The sequence below is a fragment of the Myotis lucifugus genome, unplaced genomic scaffold, assembly GCF_000147115.1.
Source record: "Myotis lucifugus unplaced genomic scaffold, Myoluc2.0 scaffold_105, whole genome shotgun sequence".
Classification (NCBI taxonomy): Eukaryota; Metazoa; Chordata; class Mammalia; order Chiroptera; family Vespertilionidae; genus Myotis; species Myotis lucifugus.
Window position 1 is genome coordinate 647,940 of NW_005871153.1, and position 18,175 is coordinate 666,114.

General features: G+C 37.8%; 1 protein-coding gene across 3 annotated transcripts in view; it reads left to right on the forward strand.

The window, feature by feature from the left end:
• Nucleotides 1-15,737, forward strand: part of TFRC (transferrin receptor) — a 28,140-nt gene extending 12,403 nt beyond the window's left edge. For 2 of the 3 annotated variants that reach the window (XM_006092816.3, XM_023757312.1), the window contains 12 exons: nt 588-686; nt 1,550-1,689; nt 3,374-3,537; nt 4,565-4,684; nt 6,737-6,822; nt 7,002-7,065; nt 8,617-8,684; nt 9,787-9,845; nt 10,059-10,140; nt 10,541-10,762; nt 11,817-11,957; nt 12,746-15,737. In XM_006092816.3, coding sequence (XP_006092878.1) covers nt 588-686; nt 1,550-1,689; nt 3,374-3,537; nt 4,565-4,684; nt 6,737-6,822; nt 7,002-7,065; nt 8,617-8,684; nt 9,787-9,845; nt 10,059-10,140; nt 10,541-10,762; nt 11,817-11,957; nt 12,746-12,988 — 1,488 coding nt within the window. In that variant the 3' untranslated portion in view covers nt 12,989-15,737. Of the gene's footprint in view, nt 1-587; nt 687-1,549; nt 1,690-3,373; nt 3,538-4,564; nt 4,685-6,736; nt 6,823-7,001; nt 7,066-8,616; nt 8,685-9,786; nt 9,846-10,058; nt 10,141-10,540; nt 10,763-10,996; nt 11,056-11,816; nt 11,958-12,745 lie in introns of those variants that run through there. The other variant, XM_023757313.1, reaches the window with a different exon arrangement.
• Nucleotides 15,738-18,175: the final 2,438 nt, after the last annotated feature.

Genomic DNA, 18,175 nt, shown 5'->3' on the forward strand with positions numbered 1-18,175 from the left:
GGAAGGATCCTCGGAGGCTAAAGGAAAGCTAGAGAGTTCTGAACCGCTGTCTTCGTGTAAAACATTCTTCGCCGACTCCGTCCACACCTTTGGGAACCCCCTGGACCCCATGGGGCTGGACCCCAGCAAATACCAATTATCTAAAGTCAATAGGATACTTCAAAACTGTGGCATATCTGCTTGGATTTTGTAGCCATTGTCTTTTAGTGAAAATGAACTTATCAAAAATGCTTCAGTAAAAGCAGTTTAAATTGTACCTATGTAACAGTTTTGTGTGTGTGTGTGTGTGTGTGTGTGTGTGTGTATATAATTCAGTTATAACTAGCTTTTAGAAAAAAATTAAAGTCACATCTACACAAACAACTAGAATGGAACATATTAAGACAGTAAATATCTTGGATGGGTTTTTATTATTTCTCTAATAAACTCTTAGTGAATATGAAGACATTTTTCCTAAACATAAGCTATTTTGAATATTGGGAGTAGGTGTTATCCTCTGTAACCCTTTGTCAGCATAAAGTCTAGTATGTATTTTAAATTTATATGATTAGTTCTTCATATTCTGAGCTTTGTGTTTTGTTTTTTAGGTTGCAAATGCTGAAAGTTTAAATGCAATTGGTGTTTTGATCTACATGGACCATACTAAATTTCCCATTGTTGATGCAGAGCTTCCATTGTTTGGACATGTGAGTTCTTTGAGCAAATGAGTTTTTGGGTTCTCTAAATTATTGCTAGATTTCACTTACATTAGTAAAAATAAAACTGTGCCTTCCTTAAATACTTTTGTCTGGGAGCATTTTAGCAGTAAGCAGGAAGATAAATTATATGACATTGAAACCTAGTTGCTACTTATTGCTAAAAGTACTTGATCAGTATAATCTAGTCCCCTAGTATCCATGGTTTTGCTTTCAGTTATCCACTGTCAATTGTGATCTAAGAATATTACATGGAAAGTTCCAGAAATAATTCTTAAATTTTAAATTGTGTGCTTTCCTGAGTAGCATAATGAAATTTTGAAAAGGAGACATGTACTACTATTTGTAATACTTTAAACATAAAATTAAAAGAATTTTTTTGAGTTATCCCACTCTGCCCAGCCTGCGATTGGAATCATCCCTTTGTCCAATGTAACAACTTTACACACACTACCTGCCCATTAGTCACTAAGTAGCCATCTCAGTTATCAGATTGACTGGCATGTTATCACAGTGGTTATGTTCAAGAAAGATGTGGGATGCTAGCAGTTTGAATATGCCAAAGAGGAAGCAATAAAGTATATGTAGGGTTCAGTACTCATCCACAGTTTCAGGCATCCACTAGGGTCTTGGAATATATTTCCCACTGATATGAGGAGACTATTGTAGTGTCTTGAATTGAATTTGGCATATGCCATAAAAAGCAAGAGTCACGTACCATAGTGCCACTCAGACTTACAGACTTTAAGGTGCTAAACTAAGCTTGGGCTATAGCCTCATACTCAATCTGAATCTTACAAGGAAATTTCTTGAACAAGTACCTGATAGAAGTGATTGCTCTTTTGTTTTACTAGGCTCATCTGGGAACAGGTGACCCTTATACGCCAGGATTCCCTTCTTTCAATCATACTCAGTTTCCACCGTCTCAGTCATCAGGATTGCCTAATATACCTGTCCAAACCATTTCCAGAGCTGCTGCAGAGAAACTGTTTGAGTAAGTTCTTATTTGAAAACTGCCTTTCCGGGTGAGACTTTATGATTAAGGAGAATAATCTGTTGATTTGATAAAGTCTTAAAACAATTGGCTATTGTTTTCCACATTTGGAACATTTTGGGGATGGATAGCTATTAATTTGGTATAGATAAAAAATGAGATTTTCCAACATAAAGTGATATTAATGATAGACCTTGGATTTATAAACTCAAGGAGTCCTTGTTCAGTTCACTCAGTGAATTCCTTGTGTAGTATTCCTGGCATAGCTGTGCTTGAATGCTTCCTGTGGTTAAACATTTTGTTGCCTATGGCAACCCATTCAGTTATTGGAGAAGATCTGTTGGAATTTATGTTGAGCTATAATACTCATTAGTTCTGGATTTTCTTCTTTCTTTTTTTAAATGTTTTTTGTTGGTTTTTATAGAGAGGAAAAGGATAGGGAGAGAGATAGAAACATTGATGAGAGAAAAACATCGATCAGCTGCTTCCTGCACACCCCCTACTGGGGGTCAACCCTGAAACCTGGGCATTTGCCCTGACCAGCAGTCAAACTGGTGAACTCTTGGTGCATGCCCCCGTCCACTACCCAGGCCTTCACCACTATTGTCTGTGTTCTTGGGTTGTGCATATATGCACACAAGTCCATTGGTTAATCTCTTCCCACTCGCCCACCCTCCCTACCTTCCCTCTGAGGTTTGACAGTTTGTTTGGTGCTTCTGTGTCTTTGGATCTATTTTTGTTCTTCAGTGTATGTTGTTCATTAGATTCCACATAAGAATGAGATCATGTGATACTTATCTTTCTCTGAGAATATTCTTTTATAACTGAGATAAGCCTCTATACATACTACCCGTGTTAGTAGAGTTAGTAAATGTGGAGATATATATATATATATATAATTTTTAAAGGTCTTTTCCTTTAAGTCACTCTTTTTTTTTTAATTGATTTTTTACAGAGAGGAAGAGAGAGATAGAGAGTTAGAAACATTGATGAGAGAGAAACTTCGATCAGCTGCCTCCTGCACACATCTTACTGGGGATGTGCCTGCAACCAAGGTACATGCCCTTAACCGGAATAGAACCTGGGACCCTTCAGTCCACAGGCTGACGCTCTATCCACTGTGTCAAACTGGTTAGGGCATAAGTCACATATATATATTATTGATTTCAGAGAGGAAGGGAGAGGGAGATACAAACATCGATGAGAGAGATTCATTGATCAACTGACTCCTGCATGCCCCCTACTAGGGATCAAGCCCACAACCCGAGCATGTGCCCTTGACCGGGAATCGAACCCGGGACCCTTCAGTCCACAAGTCAATGCTCTATCCACTGAGCCAGACTGGCTAGGGCAAACATGGGAATATATTAATGGACTTTTATATAAGAAAAAGTCCATCTGAGCCCATCTTGGTATCTATTTTAAATGTAAACTATAACTATAACTATTCTCTGGCAGAAAGGCACACATCAGAAGAAGAAGGTAAGAACATTGTGCTTAAACAGGAAGTAAACTCATGGTTGTCTACAGATCAGAATAAGAAACAAATAGCCACTAGGGAGTAAATTTTGTATGTTCTCTTATATGACCTCTTAACCTAGAACTCTACTGGATGTAAGAAGGACTGGTTTTGTAAACTTGGGGAAAGTAGCAGTAACTCAGAATGCTGATTTCTGTTTTTTAGTTCTAAAAATATGGAAGGAGACTGTCCTTCTTCTTGGAAAACAGATTCTTCATGTAAACTGGTAACCACACAGAATAGGAATGTGAAACTCACTGTGAACAATGTGCTGAAAGAGATAAGAATTTTTAATGTCTTCGGTGTTATTAAAGGCTTTGAAGAACCAGGTAAAGACCCCTGATTTCTCTGTCTAACTGTGTCTATTGCTCTATTTATGTATTTCTGGTTTTCTCCCTGTTAAGCATGTAGCCAGAGGAGGGAGTGAGAGAAGGCTGGTTTGGCTTTGTGAAAAGCTAAGTCTTATATGTCTTAAAGTGAATCATTTAGGTGTCAGTTTCCTTGGAAGCTAAATAAAGCCCAAGGACAGTAACTTGTCAAAAATTGACCATTATGACTTAAAAATTGCTTTTAATTATTGAGTAGACCAGCAGTAAGCTAATTTCTACTTACGGGGACAGATAATAAACATTTTGCAGGCCATACAGTCTCTGATGCAACTATTTAACTCTGGTATTATATCATGAAAACAGCTATAGACAATGCATAATGAATCAACAAGTGGGATATAATTTGCTGATACCGATAATAGGTCATCTATCTATTTAAATGCATTCAAATAGTCATATCATTGGGTATTGAAAATCCTTGGATTTAGGTTGCTTATTAAAGAACTAGAGGCCCGGTGCATGAAATTCGTCCCATAGCCCGGCCTGTGCCCTCTTACAGTCTGGAAGCCCTTGGGGGATGTCCAACTGATGTGGAGGCAGAGAAGCTCCTGCCACCACCACTGTGCTCGCCAACCATGAGCCCAGCTTCTGACAGAGCGGCACTCCCCCTGTGGGAGCACATTGACCACCAGGGGGCAGCTCCCGCATTGAGCGTCTGAGCCCTGGTGGTCAGTGCGCGTCAGCAACCAGTCATTCCCCCGTTTGGTTGATTTGCATATTAGCCTTTTATTATATAGGATAGGTGAGCACAAATACATAGTCGATGAGTAAACTTAATTGGTAATGTAAAAAAAGAGGACCAATGTTAATAAGGAAAAATATTAGTATATCATATGAATTTTTAATCCCAAAATCCTAAAGCTCTCTTACCCTTAATGCATATACTTCATTTTTACCCTTCTATGAATGTGCTTATTCTAGACTCAGAAAACAATTTAAGAGCTCATTGTATTTTTTTTTTTTTAAGGTCATTATATTGTAGTCGGGGCCCAGAGGGATGCCTGGGGCCCTGGAGCTGCAAAATCCAGTGTGGGAACAGCCCTTCTATTGGAACTTGCCCAGATATTCTCTGATTTGGTCTTTAAAGGTAGAGTGCACATTTTGAGAACTTGAATATCTATGTGCTACATATAGTTTTAAATGTTATAGTATGCTTTGCTCACTTTTACCTTTGTCACTCCTTCTAAACCCTGAGTTCTTTAGTATAAAGCAGATTTTCTTTTGTTATATCTTTCTTTGACTTTTGAAAATATAGTTAACATACAAATTGATTTCAGATGTTCCACGTAGTGAATTGACATTTTATATGCCTTATGAAATGATTACCATGATAGGTTTAGTAACCATCTGTTACTATACAGTTATTACAATATCATTGACTATATTCTCTATGCTATACATTATATCCCTGCCTTTGACTTTGAAACAGCTTTCCATGCAGTGTCTTCATTATACTGGGAATCATCCATTTTTTTTAAATTTTTATTTATTGATTAATTTTAGAGGAAGGGAGAGAGAAGCATCAATTAGTTGTTCCACTTACACATTCATTGGTTGATTCTTGTATGTGCCCTGACTGGGGATTGAACCCGAGACCTTGGTTTACTGGAACAACAGCTCTAACCAATTGAGCTACCCAGCCAGTGCCCATCCATTTCTTTTGAGATACTGAAAAGTGTTATATTTGGCCCTAATTCTGAGTTCGACATACCCAGAATGATATGGCAAATCTAACATGGCCCCTAAGGAATCTATTTGAAAGCAAGCAGTGACATACCTGTGTACTAATGTTTTATAGTTTTACTAGAGGCCTGGTGCATGACATTTGTGCAGGGGGGGCGGGGGGGGAGTGCAGAGGGAGAAGGTCCCTCAGCCTGGCCTGCCTTTCACAGTCCAGGAGCCCTCAGGGGATGTCCAACTGCTGAGTAGGCAGGCCACTGTGTTCGGCATCTGTCAGCCAGGCTTGTGGCACACTGACCACCAGGGGGCAGCTCCTGGGTTGAGCATCTGCCCCCTGGTGGTCAGTGCATGTCATAGCAACCAGTCTTTCCACCGTTCAGTCAATTTGCATATTACCCTTTATTATATAGGATTGTAAAATTTTGTATGATTTGATAAATTTATGAGTATGAGAAAATATTTGTATATTATAAACATAATATATAAAGGCTCACTTTGAAGCCTTTCTCCTATGGTGTTTACCACTACTCTATACCTACCTACACACACATGCAAACCTTCACATTATTGAATCTTTGGATCACGGTAAGTTGCAATGCTTAACATTTCGAAAAATATATACTCAGGGAAAGGGAAGGGATGGAGGGCAGTGGTGCATATAGCCCCCAAAGGAACTGCCACTAATGTCGTTTCTCTGAAAACTCTTCCCTATAACATAAATGTATGAATTGTTATTTTATTTCATAACAACTGTTTTTTCAAGCAATTTTTAAGTTACATACTTTTAAGCAAATTGTTCTCAAATAAGATACACTGTGATTTCAAATATATCTTGGTTCAGAAGGTAAGGGATCCAAAGAATGGAGCTGGAAAAAAGTGCCTTTCAATAAGCTGGTCCCTGCTGCGTACTGGAAATCTTATTTGCAAATGATTACCTACCTTGTTTTTTCTAGATTACTTTGTTTAATTTGTAAAGATTTATTTTTGTTGCATATAGTTGACATACTATGTTACATTAGCTTTAGTGTGCAACATAGTGATTCAACATTTATTATTTCCTTATAATGTGATCGATCATGTAGATCACTTTCAAAATTTGTTTTCACCTGGGGCCTCAAAAGGAAAAGAATTTTTGTTTTTTAATATATTTTATTGATTTTTTACAGAGGGGAAGGGAGAGGGATAGAGAGTTAGAAACATTGATGAGAGAAACATCGATCAGCTGCCTCCTACACACCCCCTACTGGGGATGTGCCCGCAACCAAGGTACATGCCCTTGACCGGAATTGAACCTGGGACCCTTCAGTCCACAGGCCGACACTCTATCCACTGAGCCAAACCGGTTAGGGCAGGAAAAGAATTTTTTAATCTGCTGTTAGAAGTTTTTTATTTTATCTTTAAATCACTTGTCTACCTATACTTTTTCCCAAGATGAAGCTAACCTTTTGTTGTCTTTCAGACGGGTTTAAACCCAGAAGAAGCATTGTCTTTGCCAGCTGGAGCGCTGGTGACTTCGGAGCTGTGGGTGCCACTGAATGGCTGGAGGTATTAACGACACCCAGAATGGCACCCAAACTTGTGTTGCCTTAACTTGTCTTCCAGAAACCATGCTCTCAATAGAATATTTAGTCCCAATAGAATCCAAATTTAAAAAGAAATTCCTAATAATGGTTACTTTATGTGATAATTAGATTGATACATGAGTATTTTTCCTTCTCTTCTAGGGATACCTTTCCAGCTTGCATATAAAGGCTTTCACTTACATTAATCTGGATAAAGCTGTTCTTGGTGAGTATCCTTTTCATTAGCTAGTCATGAATTTAGATAAACTAATATAAAACAGCAGAAGAAAGCTTTCTAAAGCAGCACTTACTACTTTTTACAATTTACATTGGCCATTTCCAGATCAAAAGATTCACTTACCTTTCTCTTAATTGTCCATTGAGTTAAAATGGGTGCAGATTCCTTGTCCAGAGCAGTGTTTCTCAGTGTGGTCCCCACAGCAGCAGCATCAGGATAACCTGGGAACTGTTAGAAATGAAGAAATTTCAGGCCCTATCTCAGACTTTGGAGTCAGAAATTGGAGCATAGGTCCAGCAAACTGGTTTAGCAAGCATTCCAAGTGATTCTGATGCACTAAAGCAAGCATGTCAAACTCAAAGGCTAACACGGCCCAAATAAGGTTCAAGTTTATGCGGGCTGCAAAAATATAAACGCTTCAATTTTCATAGAAACGTAGGTTTATTTCAATAGAGATGTGCTGAATACAAAGGGCTGAAATGAGTAATCGTTAACATAAAATAATAGAACATTTTAATAAAAATTACTGTTTTTTTCTTGAACATTAACTTATCAGACACTGAATAACTGCACAAATTAATAAACATAACACAAATAAACCTATTTTTCTTGTTCTCCGAAAGTGAAATATTTCCCGTTGCGCACACCAAACAAGTCAGTACAAGACTAATGCTGTGGCAATCGGCTGCTAAAATATTTGCTGCTAGTTTTAGTGGAGAGAAATGGTATGCCTGTGCGTAAGGCGCATAAGGGAAGTGAATGCAACACGATTATAGTAATCAGTCATTAGCGAACGTTGTAGTTCATTATTAATAATTATGCATAACAGGATATTATAAAAATTCAGTTACGAAATTTTTATTAAAACATTTCTTACAGACCATTATATTGGCTGGGCTGCGAAAATATTCGTTGTGGGCCGCATGCGGGCTGCTAGTTTGATATGCTTGCACTAACGTTTGAGAACCAATAGTCTGGACAGTGTTTTAGACCAGAAGGGACTAAATCATTTCATGTAGAATGGCACTTCTAGAGACTAGTTCACATATTACCACATTGTGGCATCATAGATGGAGATACCAATTAAAAGAGTTTGAGTGTTATTAAAAATGCAGGTGTAGCCAGTGGATGAACTGAGAAGAGTAAAATGTGTCTCCATTGGGACAAAAAAGGAGGGAGTTAACGAAATCTTACTAGATTTATCATTATTGCCATTTTACCTGCACAGCAGAAGGTTTTGAATATAGCAAGCTTACTTACAATTAGCAGATGAATGCCTTAACATGGATGAACCAAAAAAAAAAATCATTAGCATTAAAGTAGGCAAACTCAGGCAGTAAGAGATTCAGTTGAGTCAAATTAAGGTTAGTGGTCACTAAAGAACTTTTATCCACTTCATTAAGAGGATAGTTGTATATGCCACTCATCTTGGTTATTATCCTCCTGTCTTCCTATTTGCAAGTACTTTCAGTTGTTGAAGTAGCAGGGTGAAAATTGCTTGACTAGAGAAGGCGCAATGTTAGAATAATCTCTTTGCAGGTACCAGCAACTTCAAGGTTTCTGCCAGCCCATTGTTGTATTCACTCATTGAGGAAACGATGCAAGACGTAAGTGTATACCTAATTACGAAAATATATAACTTAATTTTTTGCCTAATTCACATAAGGTGAAGAATATTGATAGCTAAAGTAACTTAGAATAAATTTTATAGCAGCGTTATTTCAGTCACGCTCTTGGCTTATTTTTCCCCAGCCTATTGAACCATGGGAGGTGGTATACGAAGGGCTCTGATCACAAACAATATGTAGTCTGTTTAGGAATATGTAGCAGAGTTCCACGAGGCCTAAGCTGTACTGTAGGTACCCACGGAGGTTGTCTATAGCAGTGATGGCGAACCTTTTGAGCTAGGCATGTCAGCATTTTGAAAAACCCTAACTTAACTCTGGTGCCGTGTCACATATAGAAATTTTTTGATATTTGCAACCATAGTAAAACAAAGATTTATATTTTTGATATTTATTTTATGTATTTAAATGCCATTTAACAAAGAAAAATCAACCAAAAAAATGAGTTTGCGTGTCAGAGGTGACATAGGTTCGCCATCACTGGTCGAGGTCTATAGAGTTAGAATGTTAACGAAGGTTTTAAATGGACTTAAACTATCCCTAAGACTTAAGTCAGAAGGTCAGATAAAGTATTCATTGAATAGAGACAGACATGTGAATGACCATAGTTTTGAATGAGTAAGGAACCAAATTTGCCTAACACCATTAGCAGTTATTGATTAAGGTTGGAAGGGAACCAAGGGTCAGGGAACTTGACCTTGATTCCATGGGAAACGAGGGATTACAATAGGGTCTCTAATAAGGCAGTAATGTGTTTGCAGGTTAGGCTGGCAGTAGTATGAAATGTGCTAGAAGGAAGAAATGAGATAGACATGCCACGAAGGCTAGGAGAGGGCTTTTTAAAATTGTGGTTAAACCACCTTTAGAATGTTAAGAAAGCATATATTTTTTTTCTCACCTTAACTAAAGGCACTAGCAGTACAAGCTTAGTAAGAATAACTTCAAAAATTTGAAATTGTTTTGTCCTAAAAATTTTTTCAGGGAGATATAATAAAAATGTAGTGTCTTTTAATAAATGTTTATAAAAGAGAAATATATTTCAGAAAGGTTCATTTTAATGATAACTTAATTTCTTATTTAACAGGTGAAACATCCAGTTACTGGGTTGTCTCTGTATCGGGATAGCAACTGGATGAACAAAGTGTAAGTTGAGACAAGTGAATAAACAACTGATAGAAAAACAATCATGCAGTAGCACCTACTGTGTTAGGTAGAGATCTGGGTAACTTTGCAGTGAGCTTACCTATACCTAGAGAGATTCCTTTTAAGACTTTTGGGGCAGCTAGGAGTAAGGTTACATGGTAGCATAGTCTGTTCTTTGGAAAACTTTCTAAAAAACACATTCTTTCCTTGCAGGGAGAAATTTTCTCTTGATGATGCTGCTTTCCCTTTCCTTGCGTATTCTGGAATCCCAGCAGTTTCTTTCTGTTTTTGTGGGGTAAGTCTGAAGAACTCTGAAGTGTTGTATCTTGGCTCTTCTTTCATCAAATTTGAAACCAAGTTTCCTAGAGTGCTTACAATGTTTTAAGAAGTTATACACATGCAGTTATTGTATGCTACCTTATGATCAGTTTTACAATAGAATAGTTCTCAATTAGCCTAATAGCATTTGATTTTATTTGCTAAAACTTCAATTAAGTAATATCCGTTAATAACAGCCTACTTATTGGACAATGGGGATTTAGAAGATTTCATCTAAGAGTAGTAACACTGGGGTTAGGAACATGTTAGAAGCAAAGGAAGAATTATAGTTACTATTACCTTGATGGTGTAACTGGAATGTGATTCGCCTACTTTTCTAACCTGCCTGAGTACATTAACCTCACTTTGTTTTCCAGGCCTCAGATTATCCTTACTTAGGTACTACCCAGGATACCTATGAGGTACTGAATCAGGAAGTCCCCGAGTTGAACAAAATGGCACGTGCAGCAGCAGAAGTTGCTGGTCAGCTCATGATTAAACTTACCCATAATGCTGAATTGAACCTGAACTATGACATGTATAATGAGAAAATGCTTTCATTTGTGAGGGATATGAACCAGTTCAAAACAGACGTAAAGGTGAGCACTAATTAAAATCTGGTTCTTAATGCTGCAGTATTAAGCAGTTTGAAGAATGATGTTTAACTGTTCCTGGGGAGAGACTTAGTTGGTAACCAAAATACATTTTAAAGTGAACTGAGGTGTAATTTTGCTTAGAATCCATAACTCATTTGGGAGGTTATAGATCTAGAATAGACCATGGCAGGTATTTCAGAATCTAAAACTATGTTTTCTATTGTTCATGTATTCCAGGCAATCCATAAAGAGCTAGGACCCAGAGACTATAGGTGTCAACCTATGACTTTGAACCTGTGAGTTTAGATATATGCCTTTTGGAGATGACATGATGGAGAGAGAACATAGCCAGTAGTTAGTTACCGTCTTATTTAGTGTTCATCCTGCGTAGTATTCAAACTTGATAAAATCAAAAGTGGTTTCCAACTGATAACCAAATCTTATGGCTTTCCTTTTATTTTAATTTTTAAAAATTGATTGAGAAAGGAACATCAGTTTTTGTTCCACTTCTTTATTCATTCATTGGTTGACTCTTGTATGTGCCCTGATCGGGGATCGACCAGCAACCTTGCCATATTGGGACAACACTCTAACCAACTGAGATACGTGGCAAGGACTTACTATGGCTTTCTTGAAACTAACTGTAGCTGATCAGAAAATGAGACTTAACCAGATGGGAATAACTAGATTCTAAAGTTTGTTGAACCAAAATGCTTCATGTATTCTCCCTTGAACTGGGAACAATATACTACACAGAGTTATATACTTGGACTAAGTAGATTATGTTAAATTTTTTTGGTACGGTTTTCTTTTGAGACCAAGAGTGATACTTATACTGTATGCTGGGCTTAAATATGAGTGCATTGCTATAGTTTACAGAGCTTGGAACCGCCTGTACAAGTGCTTTAATTTAGCTTTCTCTGGATCTTGCATTTGTCTGTGAGTTCACCCCCTTTTATCAGAATCTCAGTTGCTACACCTAAATTAGAAAGGCATAGAATAACATCCTTAGGAATATTATAATATCTAATAGTGAATGGAATGTCTTTTGCTATAGGAGATGGGTCTGAGTCTACAGTGGTTATATTCTGCTCGTGGAGACTTTTATCGTGCTACTTCCAAACTAACAACAGATTATAAGAATTCAGATACAGCAGACAGACTTGTCATGAGGGAAATCAATGACCGCATCATGAGAGTAAGTAACCTCTTAGAAAAGGAAGAACTAAAATATGTTAAATTTAGTTGGTAAACCTTGCATTTCTAAAAAGTATAACTTCAGAAGCTTAGAATCCTTTGCTGCTTTAGAATTCACAGATTTTAACTCTTACAAGGTCTAAATCAACATACCAAACTTGGAAATACAAGAAACATTTAACCTAGTGTTGACTTTTTTAGGCTTTAGAAACATTTTTATTGTTTAATATACTTTATTGATTTCAGAAAGGAAGGGATGGGGGAGGGGGGGAGGGGAAGAGAAAACCATTGATCGGCTGCCTCCTGCACACCCCGCACCAGGGATCGAGCTTGCAACCCAGGCATGTGCCCTGACTGGGAATCTAACCATGACTGCCTGGTTCATAGGTCGATGCCCACCACTGAACCCCGCTGGCCGGGCTAAACACATGTTTAAAGAAGAGATCATTAGTGATTTAGCTGTCATTTCTCTACGTTTCTGTTGTCTAATCCAGCCTTCAGGCTGCTGGGAAGAAGCAGAAGATCCTTTTACAGCAGAAACTTGTAAATCTTCCAGATGTTGTTGTGCTCCAACAACAACAAAGAAAAACAATTAGACTTCACTTTTACAAAGGAGTTGACATTTAGTTTTACAATTTTAACAGATTAATAGCCTGGTTCTCAGCATTCTTAAATTAAAGGAAATCGAACATTTGGAAGTGGGATAGTGACTGTGGTTTTACTGTATCAGATTCTTTCTTCACAACCAAAGTCAATACTGTCAGCGCTCTTGTATGTTTTGTTTTTTAGGTGGAATATCACCTCCTCTCACCTTATGTATCTCCAAGAGATGCTCCTTTCCGACACATCTTCTGGGGCTCTGGCTCTCACACTCTCCAAGCTTTACTGGAGCACATAAAACTGCGTCGGCAAGATCGCAGTGCTTTTAATGAAACACTGTTCAGAAACCAGCTGGCTTTAGCAACTTGGACTATTCAGGAAGCTGCAAATGCCATCTCTGGCGACATTTGGGACATTGACAATGAGTTTTAAATGTGATGCCCTTAACTTAGGGTACCTGTGACTTGTGCTGGTTGTGCTAAATTTTCAGTAGGGCTACAAAACCTAATATTGTTAAAGTTCTACCCATTCATCTCGGTACTACTAGATGTCTTTAGGCAGCAGCTTTAATACAGGGTAGGTACCTGTTAAAGTGAAGAACCACTTAAAAGTGTTCATGAAAGAATGTTTTTCTCTAGAATTTTAAGTGCTTTGTAATGGTAACTGCCTCTTTTCTGTTACAGTTATAAAAAAGTCAGAACCAGTTACATGAACTATTGCTCTAAATCCTAAGGACATGAACACTGATGTCTCCTGAGTGGGAGGAGGAAGGTGGTGTCTGCTGAAGGTCAAACATGGTATTTTGTTTGATGCCAAATAGCAGATACCAGGTTGTAAGACCTTAGCCTCCAAGTGAGATCTATGCCTTTAAGGATTTAGCTGGTTTCCTCATCCCTGGATGAGACAGTTAACTTTCAAAAGAGATGGGACTTGTTTTCTTGCTAATGAGGTCCTTTAGCTGGATAAAATAAGGTTCAACTCTTTATCACAGGAGCAAGGCCTTAATGTGTTAACCTCAAGATAATTTACAAAGAGAGGAGACCAGAAGCCAAAGACCTAGTATATTTTCTTCCCTCTGTCCCTTCCCGCATAAGCCTTGTTTAGTTTTTTGTTTGTTTGTTTGTTTTCCAAGATATTTTGAAAGAGAACCAGTTTTAGGTGTTTAATTTCAAGCTCAGTGTCAGACTTTAAAGAACACACTGCCAAATTTTGGTCAAAGTGTTAATTTTTTGGAAAGCTTCCTATCATTTTGGCTCAAGATATTTATTGTTTATTTATCAGTGACAGAGTTCACTATAAATGGTGGTTTTTTTTATAGAAGATAATTATCGGAAGCAGTGCCTTCCATAATTATGACAGTTATACTGTCGTTTTTGTTTTGTTTTTTTAAATAAAAGCAGCATCTGCTAATAAAACCCAACAGATACTGGAAGTTTTGCATTTATAATGGTCAATACTTGTTTTAGAAAACAGGGTTTTAGAAAACAGCCTCAAATAAAAATTTAAAGCTAAATATCAGAGACTTAAATTTAATTAGGGATTGCTAATCAAGTTAGACTTCTGTTTAGCCAAGTAGATAAAAACGGTAGTTTCCCTAAAGTACTGAGTTGTGACCCAAGTTATAAATTAATTGCACTTAAAGGCTGTGGTAGTACTCATAAGAAAATTTTACAGCTCAGTTTATCCAAGTTGTAACTTTAATTCAAAATTTGCAAAATTTCCAGTACCTTTGTCACAAACCTAACTCACATTATCGGGAGCAGTGTCTTCCATAATGCATAAAGAACAAGGTAGTTTTTGCCTACCACAGTGTCTATATCGGAGACAGTGATCTCCATATGTTACACTAAGGGTGTACGTAATTATCGGGAACAGTGTTTCCCATAATTTTCTTCATGCAATGACATCTTAAAAGCTTGAAGATCGTTAGTATCTAACATATATTTCTAGCTCCCTATAATTCTCTATCTTTTAGTTTTAGTTGCAGAACATTTTGTGGTCATTAAACATTTGGTGGGTAAATTCAACCATGGTAAAATAAAACTACTTCCTTCGAGATTCTTTTTGTTGATTCAAAGGTTGTTTTTAAACCTGATGTGGTGTTACGTTACATTTGTGGTTTCTCTGGGTCTTCTGTTTAGCAGAATAGTAGCACACATTTATAATGTTTGCTATTGACAAATGAATTTAACTTTATCCCGTATATGCATGTTATTTCCTATAACCTTAGTTCATTCAAGCTCGAATCCTGAACTGACCTTTTAGCTTAAAGCAGGGGAAATTTGCATAGGAGGTCTGGGGGGGAGGGGGGAGAGAAGGGTGTGGGGAGCCAGCTTGCAAAAGGATCTTTGATCATGCCTACCTACCTACCTATTAGTACATGGTGGTCATACGTTAAATGTAGATGTGAACAAATAAGTTTGAGGCTACATGAGTAAAGACTTTGTTTTCTACTCAAACATGTAATCAGCTGTTTGTTATCTGGGCAGTTCAATATTGTTACCTAAGAAAAAATCTATAGGGTCTCTTAAGGTTCTTTAAACTTGGTGTCACTTACCCAAGTTAATAATAGATCTAGATTATTACAGCCTCACTGAATTATTTCACTACTGAGTCTGTTTAGTCTTTACAGTGTTTTATCTGGAATAATATTTAGCGTAGCGAAGTAAAAAGGTCATTGCTGGGATTCCTGGTTTGAGTATCATGCTTTATCATACTTTAATAAAAGCTCAGTGACTTCAAGGAATAATACAAATAATGGGCATACATTTTACAGCAGTAAATTGCTTTTAAAAACTCTATGGTTAAGGTTGAGTTATTACCAATCAAAGAGGTAGTAAAAGGCTTACTATTCCTGAATGAAATGTATATTTGACTAGTGACACCTGCAGGTCTTCATATTTTTTTCTGGTTATAGATATGTACATTTCGAGGCTAAAGGATAAAAGGAGTGAACTGTGTGATGATTCACTATTCTAGAACTTGCATAACCTTTACTGTGTTTCCTCTTTGAATGTTCTTGAAATTTTACTTGGTTAAAGATGGCTTAATTAAACTTCTCAACCTACTGCTCAGCTGTATCTTTGTGAACAAGTGATATGCCATTATAATTGGATATGAGCTGATATGTGCAACGATGTGGATATTCCTTATCTTGTTTAATAAAATGCTTGAACACTGAGTTGTCTTTTCTTTTTTAAGAAGTGGGGTTTATTGACATTCCAAACAAGGAGCAGATTTGGGGGGGGCGGCGTGGGGAGAGACACAGATGGACAATGGTGAGGCAGCTTGAGCTCACTGGGAAGTCAGAGGAAAGGGGGCCATGGAGACAGGTTCAGGGGGTTAGCCCAGGACGAGCTGCAGCTGCCCATTTCTCCACTGGTTGCAAGTCTCATGGGGTTCCTTAGGGGTTGGGATATACGTGCCTGTGGGGGAAGGAGAAAGGCAATGGCCTGGTGTGCTCCTTGGAGGCAGGGTGCACGGGAGAGAGCTGAGTTGTCATTTTTTTAAATAGATTTTTAAAAGCAGTTTTAGGTTTACAGCAAAATAGTACAGAAAGAATTCCCATATATTCCCTTCCTGCACCCCACCCCTTAGCTTCCCCCACTGTCAACTTCTCCCACCAGAGTAGTACATTTGTTACAATCAGTGAACCTACAATGACACACATCCTCATTGCCGAAAGACCATAGATTACATTAAGATTCACTTTTGGTATACATTGTGTGAGTTTGGACAAATGTATAATGACATGTATTCACCATTACATTCATTGCACAATAGTTTTACTGTCCTGAAAGTTCTCTGTGCCTTGCCTCTTCGTCCTCCCTCTTAACTCCTAGTTCAGCGGTTCTCAACTTGTGGGTCACGACCCCTTTGGGGGTTGAATGACCCTTTCACAGGGGTCGCCTAAGACCATTGGAAAATATATATCATTACATATTGTTTTTGTGATTAATCACTATGCTTTATGTTCAATTTGTAACAATGATATTGGGGGTCACCACAACATGAGGAACTGTATTAAAGGGTCGCGGCATTAGGAAGGTTGAGAGCCACTGCCCTAGTTAGACACTGATCTTTTGACTGTCTTACCTTTCCCATAATGTAGTTGGATTCATATAGTATGTAGCCTTTTCAGATGGGCTTTCATGGTAATATATATTTAAGGTTCCTCAGGTTTTCATAGACAGCTTGATATTTCTTTTTATTTTTAAACTTTCCCCCTCAAATACATTTTTATTGATCTCAGAGAGAGAAACATCAATGATGAGAGAATCATTGATCAGCTGCCTCCTGCACACCCCACACTGGGGATCGAGCCCACAACCTGGGCATGTGCCCTGACGGAATCAAACCGTGACCTCCTGGTTCATAGGTTGTTGCTCAAGTACTGAGCTACGCCAGCTGAGCTTTTTAGTGCTGAATAAATATTGTCTTGTAACATAGTTTATCCATTTACCTATTGAAGGACATCTTTGCTTCCAAATTTTTGGCAACTATGAATAAAGCTACTATAAACATATACAGGTTTTTATGTAGGCATAAATTTTTAGTTCATTTGGGTAGATACCAAGAAATGCAGTGGCTAGATCATATGCTTAAGAGTATGTTTAGTTTTATGAGAAACTGCCGAACACTCCCAAAGTGGCTGTGGCATTTTGCAACCCTACTAGCAATGAATGGGAGTTCCTTACCTGACTGGCTGGTGTGGCTCAGTGGTTGAGTGTCGATCTATGAAACAAGAGGTCATGGTTCAATCCACAGTGGGAGTGGTTCTCTTTCATTGATATTTCTATCTCCCTCTCCCTTTCTCTCTGAAATCAATATATATATAGATATAGATATAGATATATATGTCTGTATATCTATATATCTATATCTATATAGCTATATATATCTATATCTATATATATCTATATATATCTATATCTATATATATATATATTTTGTTTTAAAGTTCCTTGCCAGCATTTGGTGGTGTGACCTTTGGATTTTGGCCATTGTAATAGCTTCATAGTATCTCATTTTAATTTACATTTCCCTGATAATATAATGTTGATCATATTTTCATGTACTTATATGCAAGTATCTTTGCTGAGGTATCAAAATCTTTTGCCCTCGTTTTGTTAACCCTCATTCCAAGATATTTTTTCCATAGTTTTTGTTTCTTTCTTTCTTTGTTTTTACAGAGAGAGTGGACAGGATGGGGAAAGACAGAGAGAAACATCAGTGTGAAAGAGACATCAATTGGTTGCCTCCCACACATGTCCTGACTGGGGCCAGGGATCAAACCTGCAACTTAGCCCTAACCGGTTTGGCTCAGTGGATAGAGCATCGGCCTGCGGACTCAAGGGTCCCAGGTTCGATTCCGGTCAAGGGCATGTACCTTGGTTGTGGGCACATCCCCAGTGGGGAGAGTGCAGGAGGCAGCTGATCGATGTTTCTCTCTCATCGATGTTTCTAACTCTCTATCCCTCTCCCTTCCTCTCTGTAAAAATCAATAAGTATATTTTAAAAAAAAAAAAAAAAAACAAAAACCTGCAACTTAGATAGATGCCATTGACCGGAATCGAACCTGCGACCCTTCAGTCCATGGGCCAACGCTCTAACCACTGA